General features: G+C 41.2%; 1 protein-coding gene across 2 annotated transcripts in view; it reads left to right on the plus strand.

Moving 5' to 3' along the window:
- The window catches only part of SFXN5 (sideroflexin 5), a 3,177,886-nt gene that overhangs the window by 2,473,938 nt on the left and 678,191 nt on the right, over positions 1-25,757 (plus strand). For both annotated transcript variants that reach the window (XM_044064040.1, XM_044064039.1), the window contains one exon: positions 577-694. In XM_044064040.1, coding sequence (XP_043919975.1) covers positions 577-693 — 117 coding nt within the window. In that variant the 3' untranslated portion in view covers position 694. The remainder of the gene's footprint in view (positions 1-576; positions 695-25,757) is intronic.

A 25,757-nucleotide genomic window follows, 5' to 3' on the forward strand; every position in this document is an offset into this window, starting at 1 on the left:
TTACGCCACCCTCCCGCCGAAACTTCTGAGCACATATCTTTTATTTATCTTTCCCCTATCCTCCCTCCCCAGTCTTTTGGAATCTGCTAACTTTCCTGATGCAGGCTTTCTACACTGAGATTTTCTTCAAGAGGACCCTGAAGTTTCATCCGTTTAGAAAAGTCTTCCTAAATCCTGGACTGTAATTTTTTAACTTTTAATACCATTGTTAAACTATTTATTGCTTAGCCTGTTCAAGCTGAGATCATTTTTTTTTATTTTAGTGCCTTATAAAGCTATTTACTTTTTATCCTATTTATATTGATTGTCTCAATGGGCAGTTTTTAATAGTTTAGTTTACTCTTTTTGCCCATGTACACTGTATAGTTAAGCTTTTTCTGCAATCTATACATACATTCATATATGTATGCTTTCTGTCTAGCAATATATATCTGTATGTATCTACCTAGGTAGGTAGATTGGTCTCATGTGACATAGAAAGTAGCAGTAAGTACATTGCAGTGTGGAGATGTCTCTTTATATTGATACATTTGACAGTAATGTTCTACTTACCACTTACTGATTTTATTTCAACAGGACCTCTTTGCTGCGCTCTCATCCAAGACTACTACTTCCTGTACACAGCCTTGTTTGTCTTGCTGCCTTTGGACTTGCTCTTCCTCTTGCCATCAGCTTATTCCCACAGATGTCTGAGGTTGGTGAAGTTTTGCCTTAGTTGCTATTCAGTAATGTACAGTGCTTGAAGCATTTATGATGTGCTTTTCTCTGCATGGTCTTTAAAGTTTAAGCACCATGTACTGAGGGATACAAAACAGAGGTATGTTGCAGTTGCAGATAAATGGAACACCATTATAATGATTAATGCATAATGCAGTGAATTTGAATGTGATGTTTATTTTCTTCAGCTATAAAAGGGTTAGAGGCATAATTTATAAATAATAGAATTATTGGTAATAGAATCTATAGATTCTACACTATACAGTTCTTTATAAACCACTTACAAGAAATCAAATTCAAAAACTCCCTCCAACCTCAAGGGGGTCAAGAAAGAATAGGCTTGGAAAATTTGGGGCTGCCTATCCTTTAACCTAAGTGAAACTTGATGGTGGCCAGGGTGGTGCTTTCCTTGGTATGTAGTGGAAGTTTGTTTCAGAGAGGGGGATACATTAGTATACTAATCTTATTACATTAATGTATCAAAATAGCTTTGGGTGTCATACCCCACTCCCTTCTTGCTCTGAATCCAGTGTGCAACTACTGTACTACAGCTGCTCCTAATGTCAGTGTCACAGAAGTGTTTAAAGTAAGAATGCTCATGTCGGTAAACAGATAAAAAGGCAGTACAGAAAAGCATTATATAATAGTGCCATCTCTGAACTTAGTCTGCTGTGGTCAGAGATTTTTTTTGCCTTAATTTAGTTTATAATTTACTTCATAAAGAAAAGTAAACTTGAATGCTTACTTTTTGCTCTGATAGTATTCTTTATCAAGGCAGTGTCCCTATACTTGCAATTTAAACTCACATGTGTGTATGTATATATATTGAGATACATATACATATTTTAAATGTGTTAAACTATATACATGCATACTTGCAATTGCAATGTATTACTCTTATGCAAACATGATATATACTTTAAATATGTGGGGGGCTCTGCCCCCCACACCCCCCCTACTATATATACCAACTCCTGGGTCGCACTACAGTGGGGACAAGGCCATATACCACTTTTGGTGAAATGTGTTTCTGTGAATTGTGCTTTTGGTGATTTGTGTTGATAGATTCCTGTCCCAGAGACTTCCCATACTCTGGAACAGACTACCTATCTATATAAAACAGAGCTCCTCATTAGCACTCTTCAAGAAAAATCTTGATGATTGGATGGGAAATGGGAAATTCACCCCAGGGATCACTTCTGTGGCTCTGCTCGACAGGGGCACAGGAAAATAATTTTCTTGGGTGGCGAAAGCCAGGGTATATTTTTTGGCTAGGCTTATATAGGCCCTAGGGCCAATAGCCTAGTACCTACCTATGAACATATATATATATGTGTATATATATATATATATATATATATATATATATATATATATATATATATATATAGCATGCCTGCATACACACACACACATAAAAAAAATATATATATATATATATATATATATATATATATATATATATATATATATATTACATGTGTGTGTGCATGTATGGGTCTACTTCTCTTCATTGAAAACACGTTTTTTCGAATAACAGAAGTATGAACCCACTTCAGTGAAAGTGCACTTTCGTGAATACCGGTTCACTGAACTGGAAAACAAAACAAACTCTGCAAACACACTTTTGCAGAGGCACAAGCCCCCCCTGTACCCCCACCCCCCTACTTATATATACTAACTCCAAGATTGTACTACAGTGGGGAAACAGGTATAGTTCCTTATCCCCACTGAACCATGCTTTGGTGAACTGGGAAAGTGTGCTTGCAGAGTTTGTCTCTTTTCTTTCCCACTTCACTGAACCAGTGTTTCCGAAAGTACACTTTTGGTTAAGTGCACTTTCGCTGAAGTGGGTTCGTACTTCAGTTGATAGGTTCAAAGGTGTGTACTAGGCCAATGGCCCTGGATCCTTTACAAGCCTAGCTCATAGAAGTGCCATGGCATCATGCCACCGTTAGTTCCCGGTGCCTCTATCAAGTAAAGCCACTGGAGTGATCCCCGGGGTGAACTTTCTATTTCCCATCCACTCATTAAGATTTCTCTTGAAAAGGGCCAGTGAAGTGCTCTGCTTGACATGTATGGGAAGTCTATTCCAGAGAATGGACAGTCTCTGGGTTATGAACCTTACCCTCCAGCATGTTCTGTTGACTGTGGTAATGAGGTTGACATCCCTGGAACATGTGGTGTGGAGGGTTTGGGATTTCTTTAGGTACAATATTTGTAACAGGGCTAAGTCAAGCAGCGATCGCCTCTTAATATACGATATAAGGCAGAGAAAAGTTGGAGTTTTTTGAGTCTGACCATGTACGGCATGTGTTTAAGGCCTAGGATCCTCTTTTTGAGGTACTTTTGTCGCCTTTCCAGCCATTGCAGGTGTTTAGTGAGGTACATGCCAAATCAGGCATTATACTCAATGATTGGTCTAATAATGGAAGAGTAGAGAGAGATGATGACCTTTTTTTTCCTGGATAAAAAAACCCTTGGTAATGAGATGTGCCACATAGAAGGACTTTCTGACTACAGTGGCAATGTGGTGGTCGAAGGAGAGGCTGCTGTCAACATGTGTCCCCAGATCTCTTATAACACCTTCAGTGTTCAATGGGCTACCATCAATGTGGTAATTAATGGAAACTGAGTTTTTCCCAAAGGGAATGACAATGCATTTTTTGGCCTTAAGCTTAAGGCCATGGTTTCGACACCAGTCATTGGTCTCATTGAGGCCTTTCTGTAGGGTGTCTACATCACTTGGGGAGTTAATAATGGCTCCCAGCTTGCAATTGTTAATGAACTTGGTCAGCCAGAGTCCCTCCATGTTGGCCTGGACTTCTGCGAAGTAGATGCCAAACAGGAGAGGACCCAGGACCGATCCCTGTGGGACTCCACTTGTGACTTGTGAGCAGTCTGACTTGGAGTCTGCTACTTTCACACTGTTGGTTCTATCTGTGAGCCAATTTACAACCCACCTAATGTTATAGGGGGTTGATGCTTAGTTTGGTGAGTCTGTCAGTAATTTCTGAGTGGGGAATGGTATCAGTGGCCTTGGCCAGGTCGAGGTAGGCTGTATGAACTTCCTTGCCCTCATCCACAGCTCTGGTGACTGACTCAAAGAAGCTAACCAGGTTGAGCAGGCATTATCTGCCCTTCACAAAACCAAATTGTGTAGGATCCAGAGTTTGGAGATTCCCTATATCCTTGTTAATTAGGTCCATGATGATGCGCTCCATAGCCTTACATACCAGACTCATCATGCTAATGGGGAGGTAATTTCCAGGGTCTGTAGTCGCTCCACCTCTATGGAGTGGGATGACTGTAGCAGTGTGCCATTCTGTAGGGACAAAGCCTGAGATGAAGCTGTGATTGAATAGGGCTCACAGGTGTGGTGCCAGTTCACTTTGTAATTCATGTAGAACACAGCCAGGGATATTGTCTGGTCCCATGGAAGATGTATTCTTGGCCTTGGACAATGCAGCTTTAACCTGTGATGCAGTAACACTGAGTGCCTGGGATTCTTCCGGTATTGTCACTAGTCCTTTTGGGGGGGGGGGGGTAAAGTTGGCACTGAATCTGTTGGCCAGTATGTTGGCAATATCTATTGGCTCAGTATAGGAGGTACCATTGTGCAGGAACTCAGAGCAAATCTGAGTATTGCCATGGAGATTCTTGATATAACTGTAGAAGGCTTAGTGGTTGTTTTTAGTGCCTGCTGCAATTCTGACTTCATAGCTAGCTTAAGAGGTTTTGATGAGGGATCTCAACTTTTTGTTTAGGTTGTTAAGAAAGCTTTTCCAGTCTTGGGACTTCACTTTTTTCTGCAACAGTTTTTTCCTTCTGTTGTAGAGTTTGTTAATGGCAGGGACCACCAGATTGGCTTCCTTTTTTTGGAGGATAGCGTCTTGGTTCTGTTGGGTATGGCTAGTTCCATGCATTTATATACATGCTCGTACAGTGCATTGGTGTATGATTTGGCAGTCGAGCACCTATTTTCCATTTACATGGGTGCCGTGAAGTTAGCCACCTCTGTTTTTAGGAGCCCAAAGTCAGATTTGGAGATGTTTTTCTTGGTGGTTACCTTTGCTGGTGGTGTGGGTGAGATGTGGATTTTCATGGTAATTAGTTTGTGGTCGGATCTAACCAGGGAGGAATTGACTATTCATGTTGAGCAACAGATGCCCATGTTAGTAATAACCAGGTCAAGGATGTTGCTTCCTCTAGTGGGGGTAAGAATGAGCTGGTCCAGCGCATTGGAATTAATGAATTCCAGGAAGTGTTGGGCAAGTGTATTGGTGCATGAGTAGTTTTCCCAGCTGATAGAGGAGTAGTTGAAGTCACCCAGTATGAGAGTGTTGGGTTGGACTCTAATAGTTTCCAGGGTGCTTAGGAACATAGAATGAGAGTCTCGGGACATGGTTGGGGACCTATAGCAGGGTATGTCCTGAATCACCATCTTACCCACTGTTAGCTGTACCTGAAGTATCTCTGATGCGTTATGCTGGGCTACTAGTCTGGAGGTGTGCATATCCTTTATGAATATGGAGATGCCACCACCTTTGGAGCTTTTGTCCATTTTCTGGGGCCGAAAAGTGTGGAATGAGTTGTAGCCTGGTAGTGCCACGGTGCTTTCTGCTGCTTTAAACCAGGTCTCCGTTACAGCACAAATGGTGATGTGCTACATTTTGTGGAGTGCTTCAAGTGAGTGCATCTTGAGATTTAGACTTCTAGCGTTGAGGGTCATGACCCTCATATTGCATTTATTTATAGCTGTTACGGTGGTAATTTGGTCTTTGGAACACCGCCTAAAAAAGGCACTATAGGGGCGGCAAGAGCCTTAGCCAGGGGTGACAGATGCAGGGCATCTCTGGCAAAGCATCGAGGTCTGTCAGTCATGTCATCCCAAACAGACAGATAATGGATCCCCTTAGAATGACACCAGAAATTTAGACAGTTGTTGAAGTCAGTCATTTTCTGCTTGTACTGCGGTATAATTCTGGGTGATGGTAGGATGCTGCTTAGGGCTAGGGTCATACCTGCCTGGGCCACATAATCTGAGATCTCCTCCATGTCTCTTTTCATGTAGTCCAGGGAGGATGTCTCAGGTCATTTTCACCAAAATGGACAATGACAGAGTAATACTTGTTCTTATTGCGGAGTGACCTGACTGCATGTTTTTCGAAAAAATGAGTTTTCGATGAACAGAAGTAGACCTGTGTGTGTGTGTGTGTGTGTGTGTGTGTGTGTGTATGGTGGATATAAAAAGTTTAGACACCTCTGACAAAATGCCAGGTTTTTGTGATATAAAAAAATGAGACTACAATAAATCATTTAAAAACTTTTCCCACATTTAATGTGACCTATAACCTGTACAATTCAACTGAAAAAAAAAACAAATCTGTTAGGGGAAAATATATAAAAAATATAAAATGTACAATAAGCTGGTTGCATAAGTGTGCACACCCGTAAACTAATACTTTGTTGAAGCACCTTTTGATTTAATTACAGCATTCAGTCTACTTGGGTGCACACCTGCCATCAATGAAAGAGACTCTGATTAACCCCAAATAAAGTTCAGCTGTCCTAGCAGGATTTTCCTGATATTTACTCAGTTGCCTGCTACACCAAAAGCTATGGTTCGCAGAGAACTTACAAACCATCAAAGGGATCTCATTGTTGAAAGGTATCAGTCAGGAGAAGGGTACAAAAAAATTTCCACAGCATTGGATATGCAAGGGAACACAGTGAAGACAGTCATCAAAAAGTGGAGAAAATATGGGACAACAGCTATGTTGCAAAGAACTGGACGTCCCTCCAAAATTGATGAAAAGACATGACAGTAACTGATTAGGGAGGCTGCCAAGAGGCCTACAGCAACACTCAAGGAGCTGCAGGAATTTCTGGCAAGTACTGGTTGTGTACTACATGTGACAACAATCTCCCGTATTCTGAGTATATCTGGGCTACGGGGTAGGGTTGCAAGACGGAAGCCTTTTCTTACACAGAAAAACATCCAGGCCCAGCTAAAATTTGCAAAACAATGCATTACATGTACAATAACATCTTCTCTGTTCAGAAAAAGCAGCTTGGGCATACACTGTAAAGATCTTCCTTATGACAAGAAAATTATTTTGTCTCAAATGTCTCTTCATTTAGGGTGATGCATTTCCCTAGTTTTTTTCTTGCCATTTGCATTATATGTATTCCCCATCTGTGCAGGTGTTGCACAGGAAGAAAAATGTCTGCACAGAAAAAAAATGTATTGTTAGCCGTGGACACCAGAAGTTTTGTTCTTTGTATTTAATGACCTCATAATGATGCCTTGATCTTTGCAGGGTTTCTGTAAGTTTGGTTAAAATAAATCTATAAATAGCAACCTTATTGGTTACTGTAGCTACTTCTGTTTGATACTTCATCACTTTCCATTTTACATTAGATTACCTTATATGGCATTTAAAAATTACTGAATAGATAAATCGTCTCAGTGGCAATTCCAGAACTAATATGGATGGGGGTGCTACTGCTGACCAAACACAATTGTCAGTAGTTATTCGGTACCAAATATAGTCCCAGTTCTTGGTGCACTTATCCCTCATTTCTTTTTGTGTTCTGTTTATATAGAAATTCACATATGAAGCTGTGAACACTGAACTGCAGAAAACAAGTTCATTTTACAGCTCTTAGAGTCATAAATGGAATCTACAATACAAAAGATTAAGTTCAGCTGAAAGTGATAATTCTTGCTTCACCCCCCCCCCCCCCAGCTCCCCACTTCATCCAGCTAGCTTTCTTTCTTGTGTTTCCATACATTTTTTCCTCTATTTTTTCAACACACTGTATCTGACTAAAACTGCACTAAAATAATGAAATTATGACAGGGATCTGGGGACGGGTCTGTATCAGAACATTGAACACAGGTTGTCGAACGCCTAAACATTGACACCCAAATGTCGAACGCTCAAAACTGCGACCGGCCAATTATGCAAATTTTCCTCGAGAAAAATTTGCTTGGCCAAAAAAAAAAAAAAAAAAAACATACTTTAAAATCCTAATCAAGTTGGGGGCTGTGCCCCCCACACCCCCTAACTAATTATACCAACGCAGAGATTGCTCTTCATCGGGGAAAAGGGCAAATCTGTGATGACGGGCAAGAAAATTTTTTTTCCTGGGAAGAAATGCACGTAAATTGGCCGGGCGTGGTTTTGAGTGTTCGACGTTTAGGTGTTGATGTTTAGACGCTCAACAACGTAATAGGAACCCTCTGGGGACAGCTAGGCCCCCAGAAGCCATGGGGTTCTAAATATCTGAAGTTACGTATTAGGTTGCTTTCAACCGTTTTATTTATTTATTTATTTGACATTTGTTAACTGGGTTAGTCCAACTGAGCCAAGGGCCCATTTTCAGTGGGGACCTGAGGAGAAAAGCTCCAGGTACTAATACTAACAATTTTAAAGTAAAGAACATATACATAGGTCATTACAGCAGATAATGAATAAAAAAATTGTTTTAGGTAAAAGACCATTTAACAACAGATCAGACATTACACTAAGAACACAAGATAAAATGAAAACAGATAATGTCATTACTAGGAATAGTATAAACAAAGAATGGAACTATCGACTGAGGTGAAGTAATGGTAATTTGACAAGAGAAAGGTGGGAAATTTGACATGAGGAAGTTTTGATCCTGTGATGGACTGAACAAAAATCTTGACTAAGGAAAGAAATTCAGTCTTATTTTCTTTAAAGGGCAAAGTATGTTGTGACCAAGATTTAATGTTCTGGACTTAGAAAAACTAAGTTCTGAATAGTGTCTCTAGGAGATCGTTCCCCAGCTTCCACATGGTGTTTAGATGATGTTGTTGGATGTGTGAGTCTTTTTGAAACCTCATGAACCTCATTTTCTGGGACACTTACTAGAGAATCTTTTGATTTACTTTGAGTCAGCACCATTTCTGTACAGGATGCTGCCATTTATTTTACTTTTTTTTTGACATTTGTTGACCAGGTTAGTCTCACTGGACAACAGCCCTTTTTCAGAGGAGGCCCGAGGAGAAAAGCTCCAGTTTTACTAATAAAAGATGTATATACAGTTAGTTAAATAGGAGAGAGAATAAGATTACATACAATACAAAAAGCTCCAGTTATACAAATAAAAAGTTACATAGTTGTGAATACAGTTACTTAATAAGACAGATAATAAGATATGTGAATATCTTTCATATAGGTTTCCAGAAACAGTGTAACAAGGAAGATGCACAATCAGTACAAGGCACAGCGTATGAAGTAAAGCTTAGTGATACTTGCAACTCAGGTATTAGAAAAAAGGGAAGAGTAGTGAAGGGGAGGTAGATTAGGCAGGAGCTGGGAATAGGCACTTTTAGGCATTTAGGTTGTTATTTGCATTCTGAGTGTTCAACAAAGTTTGCTTGTGGTGACAGAAACATTGGAGAAGAACCTCCTGGCATTCTCTTACATGGACGACCAGCTCCTGTTGGTTGTGACAAGAGACTTCCTTGTAGTAGCCTTTTCCTTAGTTGTACTGTGCATGCGGGGCCTGAGAGTTACATAAACTGGTGGAATTCCTCCTTTGTCCCAATTCAGGGGATCCTGTAAGATGGATCAGAGCTGAATGGCTGCTGCCCAATTATTGGCCCCACAAGGCCATAGTTTGATATTATATTTGAGAGCACCAAGGCAAGTCAGCACTTCTGTACCTCTTTATCAAAGTAGCACCAGCCGTATGCACTATTCATTTTTGCCTGCCTTTGCACATAAGTACTGTAGCAGACTATGAGATATCAAAGGCTACAGAGTCAGCGTGACCTCTTCAAGTTTCATATCTATGCCAACAGCTTTAGAATGGTGGACTTCTCCAATTAAACTCAATGGAGCTTCTCTTAATGCTTTCTGGCAGTTTAACAAACACAAATTGGCTCCTTACAAATATGAGGCATATGGAGCCCCAGGGTGCATTTAAACCTGCATGAGATAAGGGGAACATTTCTTACCTGGCAAGGTCCAGAATGGGAGTTGAGATTCAACCCTAGTCATCTAGTCTTTGTGTGGCACATGAACAAGCATGATAACACAGAAACTTGAAACCCCTGTGCAGAAAATCATTGTGGGTCTGGCAGTAAGCTAATGAATAGGTCATATAACCCTAAAGGCCATTTGCACTGCAGAGCTGATAAATATGTTAGCAGATTCTTTCAGCTCTAGTTCCTTCCAGTCCTCTTCTAAAACTGAGGGTCAAGAAGTCCTGCCTACTCAAGTTTTTAGGGAGTGGAGCACCTAAATGGTCAACCTATTCACAGTTGAGGGGAAGCAAGTACTTCATTTGCTCTGCTCTGTTCAATGGGGCAGGGGGAGGTGGCAATGGATGCCTTTTTTCTTAAGTGATTGAAGTGAGAGTCCTGCATACTATTCTGCATTTTCCTCTGGTTCTTCCCCTCCTTCTAATGCAATGGAGGGAAGAAAGACCAAGACTTGCTATCCACATCCCATGGCTAAGAAGGTATGATTTCAGTATCACAGGTTTCTTGACATTAGAAAAATGTATTCCAGTAAAACTCACAGGATCCCAATGACAGCTGGTTTCAGGTGTTGTCCTGATTGCTGCTGTAGATGTCCTTATTCTGGGCAATTTTCTGGCAGATTTCTCAGACGTAGGATTGCCAACCTTCCAGGATTTTCCAGGACAGTCCTGTTTTTCACTCTTGTCTTCTTTGTCCTGGACGATGCCTGTCCAGGATGTAAAAAGTCCCAGATTTGAGGTTTGGCAAAGAATCGACTGGATTTTAAATTTTATTATCAGTACCAGGCGTACTTTACTTGGTGCACTGCTCATCTTACCAGTCAAGTGCTCTGGATTGTGCGGAATGCTCCATATTTACTTAGTTTGGAGTCACTTTTCCATTGTTCCTCACTGAACAGTGGTGGTTCAGCTTTGTGTTTTCTGATTGCTTCATATACTGCAATTACAGCCAGTTGGCATTGAGGTGTATGAGCAAATCTGATAACTTTTAATGCAAAGCGAGCCAATGAGGACACACACAGAAGTCATCCAGTGGTGTGCTATTATTCTGCTACAGTTTTTGCACCACTGCAATGCCTTCAATAAGGGGTATTAAGGGTAACCATTTGCTGGATAATCTTGGTGGCTTTCTTGTTACATTTTGATTTTTTTATTCATGATCCTTGCCTTCTCTACAGCACAGGGGGCTGTGGACTTGTGGAGGTGAAGTGAAGACTGACAACGACTGGCACCTTTATAACAAGATAACTACAAACTAGTGAATAAGAAAGGTGAGCTGTTTAATGTTAACACTTGCTGAAAATGGCTGAAATAATTAAATATTTGATTTTCTGATGTTTATGTCAGTTTGATTTTGTTCCATATTAATGTGGTCTGTCACACAGTGTTAAGTTAGTAAGAGTTAAGATTTTATTTTTTACATATCCAGGATAATAATCCTGAATCATATCAATTCATCAAAATCATAGCTCTCAACTAATCAGGGACAAATCCAGAAATAATCAGGGACATTTTTAAAATATTAGTACTATTAATGAGACATTGACTGAATATGAATATGTGAACTATTATACATTTTCTGAAGTAAAATAAGTCAATAACTTTAGTTATTGTAATAATTAAGTGTAGCTCAGCACCTTTTCTCCAAAAGATAACCAGTTTTAGGAGGGATTGAGAGTGACAGAGCTAAGATTTGAGGCAAAATCAGGGACATTTGAAAGGTATGATCAAAATGACTCTTTATAAATATAAAGTAATGCATTTTAACCATCCTGAAAGTTTCCTAGTTGAAGTTGTTGGTAAGCTGTTAGTAAGTATTCCCCATTTTGGAGATGGAAGGTTGAGAGCTAGAGTTACTTTCTTCACTTAATTAAGCAGCGGTACAGTTTATGGCGCCTACTGCCAAGGTAGGAGTAGGGCTCATTTGTTATTGAGTTAATAAAGTCATTTATTATTTACATATTTTTTTATTATTTTACCTATTTATTGACATTTGATTGTTGGGAAAGTCTGACTGGCTAGGTTGTCTCCAGACCAGTAATTTGTGTAACTGAACACTTTATAGGTTTAGTTGATAAAGGAGAAGATGTGGAAGGGTTGGAAAAACTGGTACATGTTTTTTTTTTGTTTGTTTAAATAGTTGATTAATGTCATTTAGTCATTTTCTGCTAAGTAGAAGTATTTCTGTGTTAGAGATTGCAACGTATGGATTGTTTCTGTAGATATAATTTATTTACATTTGATTAATGAAAATGTCAGACAGACTGGGTAATCTGTGAACTGGCTGCTTATTGTAGAACAGAAGTGATTTTTATGGGCTTATTTCAGGAAAATGACTTGGGCGCATTGTACAATGAATTCTGGATGGTTAAGGAATGCTTGACATGCACTGTAGCTGATTCGACTCTGCCATCACTATGTGACAAATGGCAGACGTTTTTCAGTGCAGCCCATACCACTGAAGCATTTCCAATTAACTTGTTTAATGTTGTTTTGGCCATGTTGTCATTGCTTGGGAGCAATGCCTTTCCATAAGAGTTTTCTCGTTGATGAATGTGAAGTGGAGTTCGGAACAAAACAGAGCCACCGTTGCTTTGGTGAAAGCTGAACTGCAGGTTTTCCTGAATTACAGCATGACCTGCAATTAGTTTTACAAATTTGTTTTTCATGATGACATACTGCTGTTATCAAGAGGTAGCAGTGAGAAATATTATTGGTGAAAGCACCAGATGACTTTGAGTGAAAACCATACCAAAAAAATAGACCAAGTCTTATCTAATGCTATTAGGCCTAGTATTATTTTTTCACCTGTAGTTCAGTTTGTGGTTCCCTGTTTGTATAGTTGTCGTTAGCTGTTTTTGTACTTACTGCCATTACTATTTTTTTACTCTTCACTGTAGCAAACCAGTCCCGCTAGTCACTTGGTGTAATTTGTGGAACTGTTTTTGATGTTGACTGCTTGTACTGTTGTTTGAATTATAGGTACTACTTATAATACTGGACTAGTCGAAATTAAAGTACTAAATGGTTAATTATCTCTCTCAAGTTACTATTAGGCCACTCTTTCCTGGATGTGTTCATTGGCCATGGTGGATTTTACTGTAGGCTTATTGTTTGCTGTTTCTAGAATACCTGATATCCAGTCCAGTAAGGAAAAAAAAGCATAAATAATGTTGATAGAAATAAATATTTTCAAGCAGTTATGTGACAGTTTTGGATGCTAAAAAGCTGTCTCAAAACTACTCTAGAACATGCATTTTATAACACAAAATTACAAAGTTTTCCAGGGTGTGATACCCCTGGAGGCCCTCCCCCCAAAAAAACATTTTCCTCGCCCCTACAGCATTTGGATATCATCCTGGATTTTTCTCTTTAAAGTGTTGGCAGTCCTACTCAGATGAGAATAAGGACAAAAAATCCACTTATAAGATTTATTGTGCCTTGTAGAAAAGCTTTTCATTTTGGTTGGGAAATATCCCCCCCTCTCATAAGTGGTGAGTTACTAGATTATATTCACATACCTCATACTCATATTTGACTTGCATATCAGTTGTTCTATGGTAAGACTGCATGATTCTATAATTTTGTGTCACAATCCTATGGATGGCAGAACTCGTAACTGGCTTCTCAAGCAATTTTTTAAAGATGTTATGACCTTTCACCAATCTTTGAAGAACCCTGCTACTTTAATTTCATGATAGGTTTGTCTGTCCCCCATGTTAACTGTCTGGTTTATCAGATCTAAAGGTTGCTTCATGGAGGATGCTAGCTTGATGGTTATACGTATACAGGACTCTGTTTCATCTTTTAAAGTCAGCTGATGACCCAGAGAACCAGCACACATTTCAATCTGAATGACCTTAGAATTGTTGAAACTAGACTGTTTTTCCCATTTTATTTATAGGGAGCAGAATTCAGAGTTGGAAGAACTGTTCAGACCCTCAACATGCATTTTCAGCTCACTTTTATACAGGAAGAAGGTGAATGTGTTAAAAAGATGGACCAGCTTTTTGTCTCTTTTTATCCCAAGTAAGAGCATGTAACCATTTACTAAGAAACCCCTATTCAAATGGATTACTAGTTGCATCATTTTTTTCTATTAGGTGGTGAACTGGCCTTTGGCCATTGTAGTCAGTGGCCCCTCTTGCAGGGCCATTTTTTATTCCAGTAGGGGTATCTTTGCTTGTGATTCTTCCCAGCATTTACCCATTGCAAATGGTGTCTCATAGTAGTATGTAATAGATGTAATAAGACCTGCTTCCTCTTCCTCTACCTATAGGCTTCGAGGCCAGCAGGATATGGCAACTTGTTACATAAAACTTTAAAAGGCCACTAAATTCCTCCCCTTTACCTGCAGTCCTGAATCAGGAATGACCCCCCCCCCCCGCTAAACCTCTTGCTGTGCATTAGTGCAGCCGCATATACAGGTACTCCTAGGGTTTTAGATTATTTTGAGGTTCTTTTTTATGAGTGTCTGTTGGATTTGTATGTTGTAGGTGTCTGTATTCTCTTGGTCACTTCAGGTAATGTTCAGTATTTTCCCGTTTAAATTCCTGTCTAACGCCTCCCACCATTTTGTTTCTTGAAAAGAGCTCTCAGCATGTCCTCTAATATGTAACATGTTCATATTTAAGTAGTGTTCCATAGTTTTATCTGCTGAGGATATTTTTTTATAGTTAGGAATGTTCCTTGCATTATGCTGAGTTAGAGGATGGTACTATATGGAAGTTTTTTTTTTTTTTTAATCCTTTACACTTCTTTTTTGAAGTCCTATTACAGAGGAATCCTTCTTTCTTCTCATGAACTGCTCCAAACTTTATGTAGTGCTTGTGCATTTCTGTTTACTTATCTGGTTGGTGATGTTTAATGTGTACCGGGAAACTCTTACCATCTGCTTTATATATACTAGCAGATGTTAGTGTTTTACTTGTTTTCAGTTTTCTACACAGACTTTTCTGTCATAGTTTTAAGTTGATTGAAACTGGATCCTGCAGACCCTCTCAGCAGCATTGTGTCAGTGGTAGTTGGGTCTTGGCTTTCATGGGGGTCATCACACTTGGCAATGTTAGTTCCTGCTAGGACAGTGATGGTAAACTTATGATACACTTGTCAAAGGTGGCACACCATGACATTTTGGGTGACACACCAGCAGTCACCAACACACCCGAGTTATCAAAGAAACTGCTTTTGCATTTGTTGCTTGTGTGAAGTGCATTGAATTATTTTCTGCCAGGAGACAGTACAACAACTCTGCTGCAGAGGTAAGGAAGTCATTAACCTCAAAGACTATTTCGCTATACTTTCTCGATAGTCTGCAAAGGGCAGTGCTGACATTGCTTTCTCTTTGTGAATACACTTCTGCAAAGGCAAGTAGTCTGCATTTCTAGGAGTGTGCTGTTTTACATTTCTCTCAACTGCCCCTCTTAATCCCTCTTACAACTGCCAACTTTTTAAACTTAATAATGACAATAATTAGATTTATAGTCTAATTTTACTTCAGAAAATGTATATTAATTCACATTCATTTATTTCTGTCAGTGTCTCAAATTAATAGTACTAGTAGTTTAAAACTGTCCATGTCTCTTATTTCTAGATTTGTCCCTGATTTTGAGGTTTATCCCTGATGTATTGAAAGCCATGCTGTTTTATTCATTTTTATTTATTTATTCATTTTGTTTATTTTTTTGTTTGGGGAGGTGACATGCAAGCAGAGTTAAGTTAGGCATTTTCCAAATGTTTGATGCGCAGAACCCAGAAGGTTCGCCATCACTGTGCTAGGACCATGTACATGTGTCTGATGCCAAAGTGTCTGGAGCCTACTGTCTTTACTGGCACCTTGTTAAGGGGTCTGATACGCAGAACCCAGAAGGTTCGCCATCACTGTGCTAGGGCCATGTACATGTGTCTGATGCCAAACTGTCTGGAGCCTAGTGTCTTTACTGGCACCTTGTTAAGGGGTCTGATACGCAGAACCCAGAAGGTTCACCATCACTGTGCTAGGACCATGTACACGTGTCTGGAGCCTAGTGTCTTTACTGGCACCTTGTTAAGGGGTCTGATACGCAGAATCCAGAAGGTTCGCCATCACTGTGCTAGGACCATGTACATGTGTCTGATGCCAAACTGCCTGGAGCCTAGTGTCTTTACTGGCACCTTGTTAAGGGGTCTGATGCGCAGAACCCAGAAGCTTCACCGTCATTGTGCTAGGACCATTTACATGTGTCTGATGCCAAAGTGTCTGGAGCCTAGTGTCTTTACTGGCACCTTGTTAAGGGGTCTGATACGCAGAACCCAGAAGGTTCGCCATCACTGTGCTAGGACCATGTACATGTGTCTGATGCCAAACTGTCTGGAGCCTAGTGTCTTTACTGGCACCTTGTTAAGGGGTCTGATACGCAGAACCCAGAAGGTTCACCACCACTGTGCTAGGACCATGTACATGTGTCTGATGCCAAACTGTCTGGAGCCTAGTGTCTTTACTGGCACCTTGTTAAGGGGTCTGATACGCAGAACCCAGAAGGTTCACCATCACTGTGCTAGGACCATGTACATGTGTCTGATGCCAAACTGTCTGGAGCCTAGTGTCTTTACTGGCACCTTGTTAAGGGATCTGATACGCAGAACCCAGAAGGTCCGCCATCACTGTGCTAGGACCATGTACATGTCTGATGCCAAACTGTCTGGAGCCTAGTGTCTTTACTGGCACCTTGTTAAGGGGTCTGATGCAAGGTTTTCAGAGCCTTGCGTTTTCCTCCTTGATGGGACCTTTTTTGTAGGGTCCTGCAGCCACCTCTTTAAATTGCTGTCAGTGTCAGGGGCTTTGGCATCTGTCCCCAAGGCTTTGTCCTCTTCTCAGAGTCAATTGTATTCCAGTTCCTTAGCTTTTTAAATCTGTCCTGTCACTGGAACCCACTTGTTTATCGGTGCTGCTGATTTAATACCAAACAGGCATACATATGGAGACCTGCCTCTCAACTCTTCCTTGAGGCCGACTCATCAGTATAAAGACTCTTTGGAGTCAACCTTTTCATTCAGTGTCAATCCCCTTTAACATCAAACCTCCTTCACATTAAGTAAGTCAGTTTCAGGCTCGATACTCCTTCAGGGTCAGCCTTACTGCTATTTGTTAGTCAACAATGAGGACTTGGTGGTGAGTTATTTCTGCAGTGTCGAGCCCACGACATTGCAACTAGTCTTCTAGCTAGCACTGATTATTTCATCCAAGAAATTTGATACTACACTTTAGTTTCAAGGCAGATATTGCTTTGTTCTTTTATAGCAGCAGCCTTATATCTTACATATGTCTCGGATAGTGTGCCTAGTCTTAACAGACAGCTCATGTATTTCTCTACAGCACAGGTGTTAAGGAGTAGTTGATCACTGAGTATGGTATTGCCTGTAGCCTTAAAACCAACAAACCCTTCTCTGATTCTAAGCCTCAGATTCCTTGGAGAATTGATTGTAAGTGTCGAGTAATGCATGGTTTTCGAGGCAGTAGACTTTAATTTGCCATATCCCTTGAAGTTGGAGGCTCATATCTTAATCCATGTCTTAGATATGATAGGGTACTTAATTCATGACTGTGGAATTCTTCTTAGCTTCACAGCAGACTAATAGGTTGCCCTACATATCAAATATTTGGGGTACTTGAATTACAAGTGTTGTTTTATGTATAGTCTTAGAAGTCGTTGGCTCATGTCAGTACTGGCTAATTGAATTATAAGTCTGAAATTGTAAATGGTCTCAAAAGAAACAAGGCCATATTTTCTGTATATCTTGTATATCCTGAGGAAATGAAGTTATGAACTTTAAGTTGTGTATACGTTTAGAAGTGGTTGGTCAGTATCATCTTACATGTCATATTTTATAGAGTAATTGAATCACAAGCTTTGATTTTTGTATACTTCTCATAGCAGCAGACTTATTTTACCAGGTATCACAAACATTCTAGAATAATTGGTAAGATTTGCAGTATATATGTTCTCAGAGACAGCAAGTTCATATTCCATTGTATGAATCAGATGTTATGGATTAACCTACCACTTAGCACAGGTCATTTGGCTTGGTCATTTAATCTGGGTTTTCTGTGTAATGCTGAGCTTTTAAATGAACTCTTGCCATAATTCTTCAAGTGTCTCATAATACTGAAACAATCCTAAGGCTTATTTCCTACTTGCTTGTCCTTTTAAGGTTACATTGACCAGCCTTGATTCACCCTGTGTTTTACATCCTGCTTTGTTCTTATGTTAGCCTAAGGCTTAAAGGTTTGGCCATGAGCTAGCCCAACCCAGGGCTTTATTATCCCTCCCACCAGCCCTGTCCTTGCTTAGTGTTAGGAGCATTACTGTTTGTTTGTAGTCTTTGCTTGTTTTTCATTCCATGTTTACCCTATAGATTTTGTGCGTCATATACCTGCCCACCTTTAACGATACAGGATACTCCCTTAGATTTTCCCAGTTATGTTATGGTCAGAAATGAAGTTACTTTTCTGACTGGCATCTGACTTGATGTTTCTGTGGCCCTCATGTTAATTTCCTTCTTTTCTTTCCACTGCCTTCTGTTTTCAGACTCAAGTGTAAGTTCCTGGGCCTTGTACTAGAGTATGTCTTCCATTTACACTCTACAGGAAAGACTTCATGTTTTATGCTCCCTTTCCTCTCAGTCTCCTTTTAAATTAAAGAAAAAAAACACCTTGTTGCCTGATAATTAACCCATATTTTATATATCAGGCTTTCTCTTTCCTGTTTTGATTGTAGATAGGTCCTATCCTGGTAAGAGTTCTTATCCTGGTTCTGAATTATCTTTTATGTTTGGTCTGTTGCATCCGGGGTTACACATCTCCTTTCTGCTCCCAGTGTAGGCAGAGACATTCTGTAGTCTTCAAATTCATATTTGAGGTAATGGCACTATATATGTATATATAAATAGTATATGTTGAGATACAGTGGCCATTTTACACTTGAAATTTCTGTATGTGCAATGCATTATGATAAGAATGTAATGTTAACATACAGTGAAATCTGTGATTGCTCTGCCAAATTTGAATCACCTAAAAATAGCCATTGTCAAAAGTCAAGCTTGTAATTACAGTGGTCAGAGACATTTGTTTCTCAACAAAAGGGATTTTGAGACTAAGAGTGCAGACTCTTCATGAACAATGACCAGAAAAAGCTGAGGAACTACTAGAGGAATCACTGGAAGTTTTGTGGATTTGCTTGAGGAGGAAAATAGTAACAGTGCTACCGTGTGTCCCCCTGTTGAATGTTTAATCACAAAACTACACCAAAGTGACTAAATTCTCAGTACTGAACCAATGAACTCTATCAGGATAGGGCTCACCTCCCATCAAAACAGGAAAGAGAAAAGGATATATGATATATTAGTTGAGTACTGAAGAGTGCAAGAACCCTGCTTCTGTACCATAGTGGTATATTCCACCTTGTTCAGTACAAGGTTCCTCAAGCCTAAAACTCCATTCCTAAAATCGCATTTCTGCCTCGGACCGAAGCTCAAATGCTGCCAATCACTTAGTTAATCACCTCCCTTTCTTTGACATCACTCACAAAGTTCTTATAATCCCATCCACGGCATTAAGTTTCTTTTAAAAGGTGTGCAAACCTCTATTCCAGTCCCTGCTTTTGTTCCGTCTGGAATAAGAGATTCAGTGTTGGGTTCCTTGCTTCACACAGTGCTTCCTACTACTTTGTGGTTTGTCTCTGTGTTGTTTAAGATAATTACAATAGGTATTTTTTTTATTGTATTTTTTTTTTGCTAATGCCCGAATCTGACCCCCAAGATGCGGTTACTTGGGGTTACTTGGTATGCACAATCAAATAAACATCCCATTTCAAAGCTGTATTGTATTTTTGCTTGTGGTATCCTCTCCTCCTAGTCCAAAACGACATGCAAATGTGAGCTGTCTAGAGCTAAAGCAAAATTAGTACAAGTTGGCCTTCTTTGCGGGTCATGCATGATAGAGATGCCTTGAAACTGTTGGGTTTTATGGACTTGCAGATACTGCCGTTGTTTACCAGAGGCTTGACTGGCACATTGAACGGCTGTGAAGGTTGGATGGGGGTACTGAAGGAGGAACAAACTATGTTGTTAGGTATGTTCTTGACTTATGAAAAGGAATATGCAGTAGACAGCTAAAATGGGAAAAATAGCAATTGTGTATATATTACAGAAGTTACCTGAGAGTGTGGTCTGTCATGCAGTGAACACTTTTGGTTTTCTAATTCTGTTTAAAAATGTTATTTAAAGCATACTGCCAGAGAAAGTCGTTCGCTATTAGCTTGTTACAGTAGTTAGTCTGATATTTCTGTTTGATGCTGCAGCTGCAACATGAAAGCATGCACGAAGAGAAAATGGCGTTTATTTAGTGGCAGTGTTATTTGTTTCTGTATTTCAATAGTGTATTTGTAGGTCACTATATACAGTTAAACATAAATTTTCTCTTGTTTCTGTGGAGAAGTACTTTCTGACATATTAAAGAAATAGTTTCTTGCCATGTCATATCCAGCGTGCTGTTTACCCAAGGTGTGCATACTCTCCTTGATACCTCTAGAGACTGTAATAATTCAAACACCAATGTTAATTTTTCTCTGCTTGAGTTGTAGAACTGTTTCTGTCACAAGTCACTGCAAGCCAGTTAGTACAGCAGATTTAAGGAAATTAAGTTGTGTCTGTGTGTTTGAAATGAGGACTCCAAAAATAATCATGAAGGGACGGTTAGGGAAGTCTGTTGTACCTTAAATGTCCATTTCAGCAGGCGACTGACTGCAGAAGTACATACGCTGACCGGGAAAATAGTCTGGGTTAGGGCTTATTGTTGGAGTGTCAAGGCAGGAAAAATCCACGTCCAACCTGGAAAACGAACTTTATTTGAAGCGCTTTTCGGCACACAATAGTTAGCCTTCTTCAGAATACAATAAGGGAGTGAATTTTACATGTTTTTAAATACAAAAAGGCGCCAAGTTTAATCAATACTGCTTGATTAAGCAATTAAAAAATTAAACTTTTTTAAAGACACAGATTTTTGGTACTAGAGAATGATGCACTGTGGAACCTAGTTAAAAAGGTATACAAATAGAAAAGATAAACTCTAAGGCCTTTACATAGTCAACTTTATAATTTACAAAAAAGTTGATTATATGCTCCAGTCTATTGTTATGGTTGTGTAAAAATACAACTAAAAACACAGTTCAAAGAAAAACAAAAAGAAAAAGAATATAAAAATATATGAAAAATATTACAAATATTGAAAATTGTGGAATGCTTGTATAATACTAAAGTTGTCTCACACAAAAAGTAGAGATAACTTCTATCCACTTTTAAAGGCACGTTGAACATTAAACAGCTTCTTATTTATAAACTTCTATTTATTATGTTACTATAATTGTCAATTAAAATGAAAACAAATTTATTAATTTCAGTTTGTTATTTACCTCGCCAAGCTTCTCAATTTTAACAAAACCCCTACTTGACAAAGCTTCATTCAGACCTGGAAAGTTACTAGCATTTAATTTTATTTGCCACTTCAATTCCAGTTCCAAGAGTTTCAGGGAATAGGGACCGCCTCTAGGGTTATTTTCTAATCTATCAATAATCAAGAATTTGAACGTGTGGTCAGGAGAAGTTGTAATATGCTTGGCCAATGCGTTGTCTGCTTTCCTGTGGGTAATGGCATAGATGTGTTCATAAATTCTATCCCTGAGCCTACGCTCAGTCTTACCCATGTAGAAAGCAGGACAATGAGAGCATTTGGCAAAGTATATGACTCCTTTTGAATTACAATTATATTTATCTCGTAATTTGTATGTTATATTCTCCACCGTAAAAAAGTTAACAAGTACATGTTTGCACATGTTACAAGCTTCACATTTGAACATCCCAATCGACTTCTTCAACAAATCAGGTTTGAATCTTAAAGAATCCTTCAAATTTAAACCACGTCTAAAGATCACTTTAGGTCTGTGTCCTATTTTGTTCATTAAAGATGAATTATTTTTAAACAAATTCCAATTTTTGTTTAGTATGTTAATACATGCTGAGCTTAATTTAACATAAGTAGTAGAAAAAGAAGTGGTTCTACTTGAGTCACCATTATAAATATTAGATGTTTCCTTAGAATTAGAATTAGTGTTGCAAATAAAACCAGATTCACTTCCTTCTATAACTTCACTACTCAAGTTGTTATTAGGGAAATTCAAACTAGAAGTTTGTATAGCCAATAAAGGACTAAAATGGTTGATGTTATGTGATCCTATCTCGCCTACATTCTGACTGATGGGTTTGGAGCCGATCCCTCGGCTCCGACTCGGCACGCTTATGCCAAAGAGCGAAGTCTCTAATTGGCTGAGCTTACTATATCCCAGGATGCACCACTACCAGTCCCCCAGATCTCGTTTGCCGCTAACTAGCGAAGACGTGGTCTCGAGCTGGCTGAGCTAAGTAGTGTTTTTTTTCACTAGCTTTCTGTCAGAATTTTGCTAATTTCTAAACAAAAAGCTGTTTTAACGGCTACTCTGTTGCTGTGTGTGTGTTTGACAATTTTTCTGTGGAAAATTTGTGTGTGATTGATACTTGTTCTGGTTACAGGTTCCCTTGGTCTATAGGGCCTTTCCTACTGGTTATTTCCCTTTTAAAACAACCTTAGGGTTTCTTTGTTTCTTATTGCCATATACGGTGGTTTACTGTTGTTCAATTTGGTTTTTGTTGTTGAACGGCAGGTTAATCTTGACTAAAAATAAGTTTGTCTGTGAGAGAGTACTTATTTTTTGCTTATAATGTCTCAAGCACCTAGGCCTTCGGGCTTCAAGAAGTGCACTAAATGTAGCTTTAAGATGTCTATCACGGATGACCACTCTCTGTGTGTATATTGTTTGGGCGCCAAACATTTGCAGGAGTCCTGCAGCGTGTGTCACGCTTTTTCCTCGAGGGTCCTCCAAGAGAGGAAAAATAAGCTTATATTAAAAGGCCTTATAAAACCCTCTTTTGAAGAAGCTTTAGCATCCTCTCCTTCTCCTGCTAAAGAAAAGGGCGCCGGCTCCGACCAGTCCGTCGGATCCGACCGCCAAAAGACATAGGCAGGCTTCTCCTTCGGCTCCAAGGACTTCGGAGCCGAGGGCGCAACGGTCTGCCTCGATGCCACCAGTCTCGACTCCTCTGGCTTCGGAGCCGATGGCTGGGGCATCGAGAGGCGGGTCACCTTCATCGGCTCCACTGGTCTCGGAGCCGATGAAGGTTGTCCGCTCAGACACTTCCTCCTCGGCGCCTAAGTCCTCCTCGGCACCGATGGAAACTAGTTTGGGTATTCCTTCGGCGCCGATAGTCATCGAGTCGCCTCGGAGCCGGTCCCCTAGCCCCTTGGGGCCGTTGGAGAGGCCATCTCGAACCCGTTCAGTATCCTCTAGGTCATCGAGGATGTCAGATTCAGACATAGACAGGGTGCTCCAAAGACTGTTCCAGTCCCCAGTCTTTCAAAAATTTGTTTCGGCTCCAACCCAGTTGGCTTCGGAACCGATAGCCCATGCCCATGTCATTACCATTCCTCCTCTGACCGCTTCGGCTCTGTCGGAGCAGGTGCTGTTGGAGCCGGTGGAGATCCTAGGGTCGGCTCCGACCCTTACTCCAACCCCGGCCTTCGGGTCCGAGTTTGGCACGCGGACTTCTTCGGCTGGACCCGGGGGTGACGTTTCGGGACCTATGTTGTCGGTTCCGAGCCTCCCTCTCGGTGCTTCGGCTGCGGGACTTCCGTCTGCTATCATGGCTCCGGGGACCGGACACTCCCAGGATTCTGGGGGTCCGGCTTTCAGAGCTATGAGGAGTGCCTTGGCCAAGTCTTCTTCGGCCATCTCTCCGGCTTTACCAGCACCTTCCCTGGGCGTGGAGACTGGGTCTTTGGCAGTTCCCCTGTCCTTAGGCAGCGGAGCCCCGGGGCCTGAGGTTACCCCCACTGGGGGTTCCCCTCCTCCTGAGGGTTCTTCGGAGTTGTCTTCAGAGGAGCCCCCAAGGAAGAGATCGTGCAAGAGGAAGCACGTGGACTCCCCCGAGTCTCTTACATCGGACACTGATCTTGATGATGCGGAGGGGTCCCCGAAGTCGTCCTCGGATGATGTCTCATTCGCAGACATTCTAGAGATCCTCAAACAACGAGGCGGCTGGATATCCAAACCCCCCTCTGCTGATGAGTCAGTGCTTCTCAAGGCCTTTGGGGCTCAGCCCTCCGCCTCCTGGGTGTCTCCGCCCTTCGACGAGCTCCTGGATTTGGTTTGTCGGAGGGCGTGGGAACATCCAGATACTGTGGAACCAGTGCCTTCTCGCCCTAACAAATTTTTGTCTGCCCCACCCGAGAAGGAGTTCTTGACAAAAGGAGTGGCTGTAGATGCCATGGTGGTGGCATCTGCTACACAACAGGACGTGGCAGAGGCTTCAACGTCCGTCCATCCTCCTAATAAGGAGTCTAGGAGCATGGACCAGTACGGGAAGCGCACCCTGACTTCAGCGGCCTTTACTCTAAGGTCCCTGAATTATTTGGCACATTTTACCAGGCTACAGAGGGATCTGGTCAAGGAGCTGTCAGATTCCCTCTCGGGTAACCTACCTGAGCAGCTAGCCCAGTCGGTTAGCTCTCAGTTGGCTATCCTTACCTTGATTTCTAACTCGTCCATGAGGCTCATTTCATATGCGGCCGAAGGGGCGGGCAGAGCGGCAGGCACAGGCGTGGCTCTACGGAGACAAGCCTGGCTCCGTTTGTGTCATTTTGCGGAGGCCTTCAAGTCTTCCTTCGCCGACGCTCCCTTTGATGGGTCCTCTTTGTTCGGACCTAAGGTTAAAGACACTCTTACCCGCTGTGAGCAAGAAGGAAAAACTTTATCTGCCATAGGAGCACGTTATTCCACTCCCTTTCGGCCTTATCCCAAGGCTAAAGGAGGAGGGAAAATGTAGTTCCGCAAATCACGTAAGTTTTTTCCTCAACAGCAGGAAGATTCCCCTTCCAGAGGCAGAGGACGGGGAAATTTTTCTGGGAGACGCCGTCCCAGAGGCGGGAGAGGGCCCCGCAATTCTGGAGACCGCGAGTCCTTTCGTGGCTCTTCAGCCTCCCACACTTCATGAGGGATTGCCCGGCTGTGCTGCTCCGGAGCCAGTCGGTTGCCGTTTTGCCAAGCACCTAAAAGCCTGGGAGTCTATCACTCAGGACAGATGGGTGCTTCGGATTATTGCCGGAGGTTACACCATTCCCTTCACACACTCACCCCCACCGTCCAAAAAAATCCCGGACCCACCACCCAGTCAAAGGGAAATTGCAGCCGCAGAAGTCTCAAAGCTGCTAGAAAAAGGAGTCATCCAACCGGTCCCCACAGACCAAATCGGATCCGGAAATTACTCAAGGTTCTTTTTAGTGCCAAAAAAGACAGGGGACCTGAGACCAATATTGGATCTCAGCAAACTAAACCAATCCGTCATGAAATCCAAATTCCGAATGGTCACTTTACAATCCATTCTCCCATTGTTGGAGAAGGATGTTTGGATGTGCTCCATAGATCTCAAGGACGCCTATTATCACATACCGATACATCGGGCGTCCAGGAAGTATCTGCGCTTCAGCCTGGGAGACAGTCATTTCCAATTTTGTGCACTGCCCTTTGGTCTCACCACAGCCCCCAGGGTGTTCACCAAGTGTTTGGCAGTAGTGACTGCTCACCTGAGGAGTCTTGGATTCCAAGTGTTTCCCTATCTTGACGACTGGCTCCTGACTGCTACCACCAGGCATCTACTAATGGACAACCTCAAAGCCACCATCTCCCTGGGTTCTACCCTGGGAATTGCATTCAATTGGTCAAAGTCTGTCTTGCTGCCCTCTCAGCGCATAAGGTTCATAGGAGCAGAGAAAGACTCAAAACTGATGCGCGTCTTTCTTCCTACCGAAAGGATTCAGACTTTACAAGGTCAAGTGCAAGCCCTGCTTTCAAGATCCAAAGCCCTAGCCAGGATGGTCCTGCAACTTTTAGGTT

This window comes from Protopterus annectens, chromosome 2.part2 (assembly GCF_019279795.1).
Source record: "Protopterus annectens isolate FY-2018-M chromosome 2.part2, PAN1.0, whole genome shotgun sequence".
Classification (NCBI taxonomy): Eukaryota; Metazoa; Chordata; order Ceratodontiformes; family Protopteridae; genus Protopterus; species Protopterus annectens.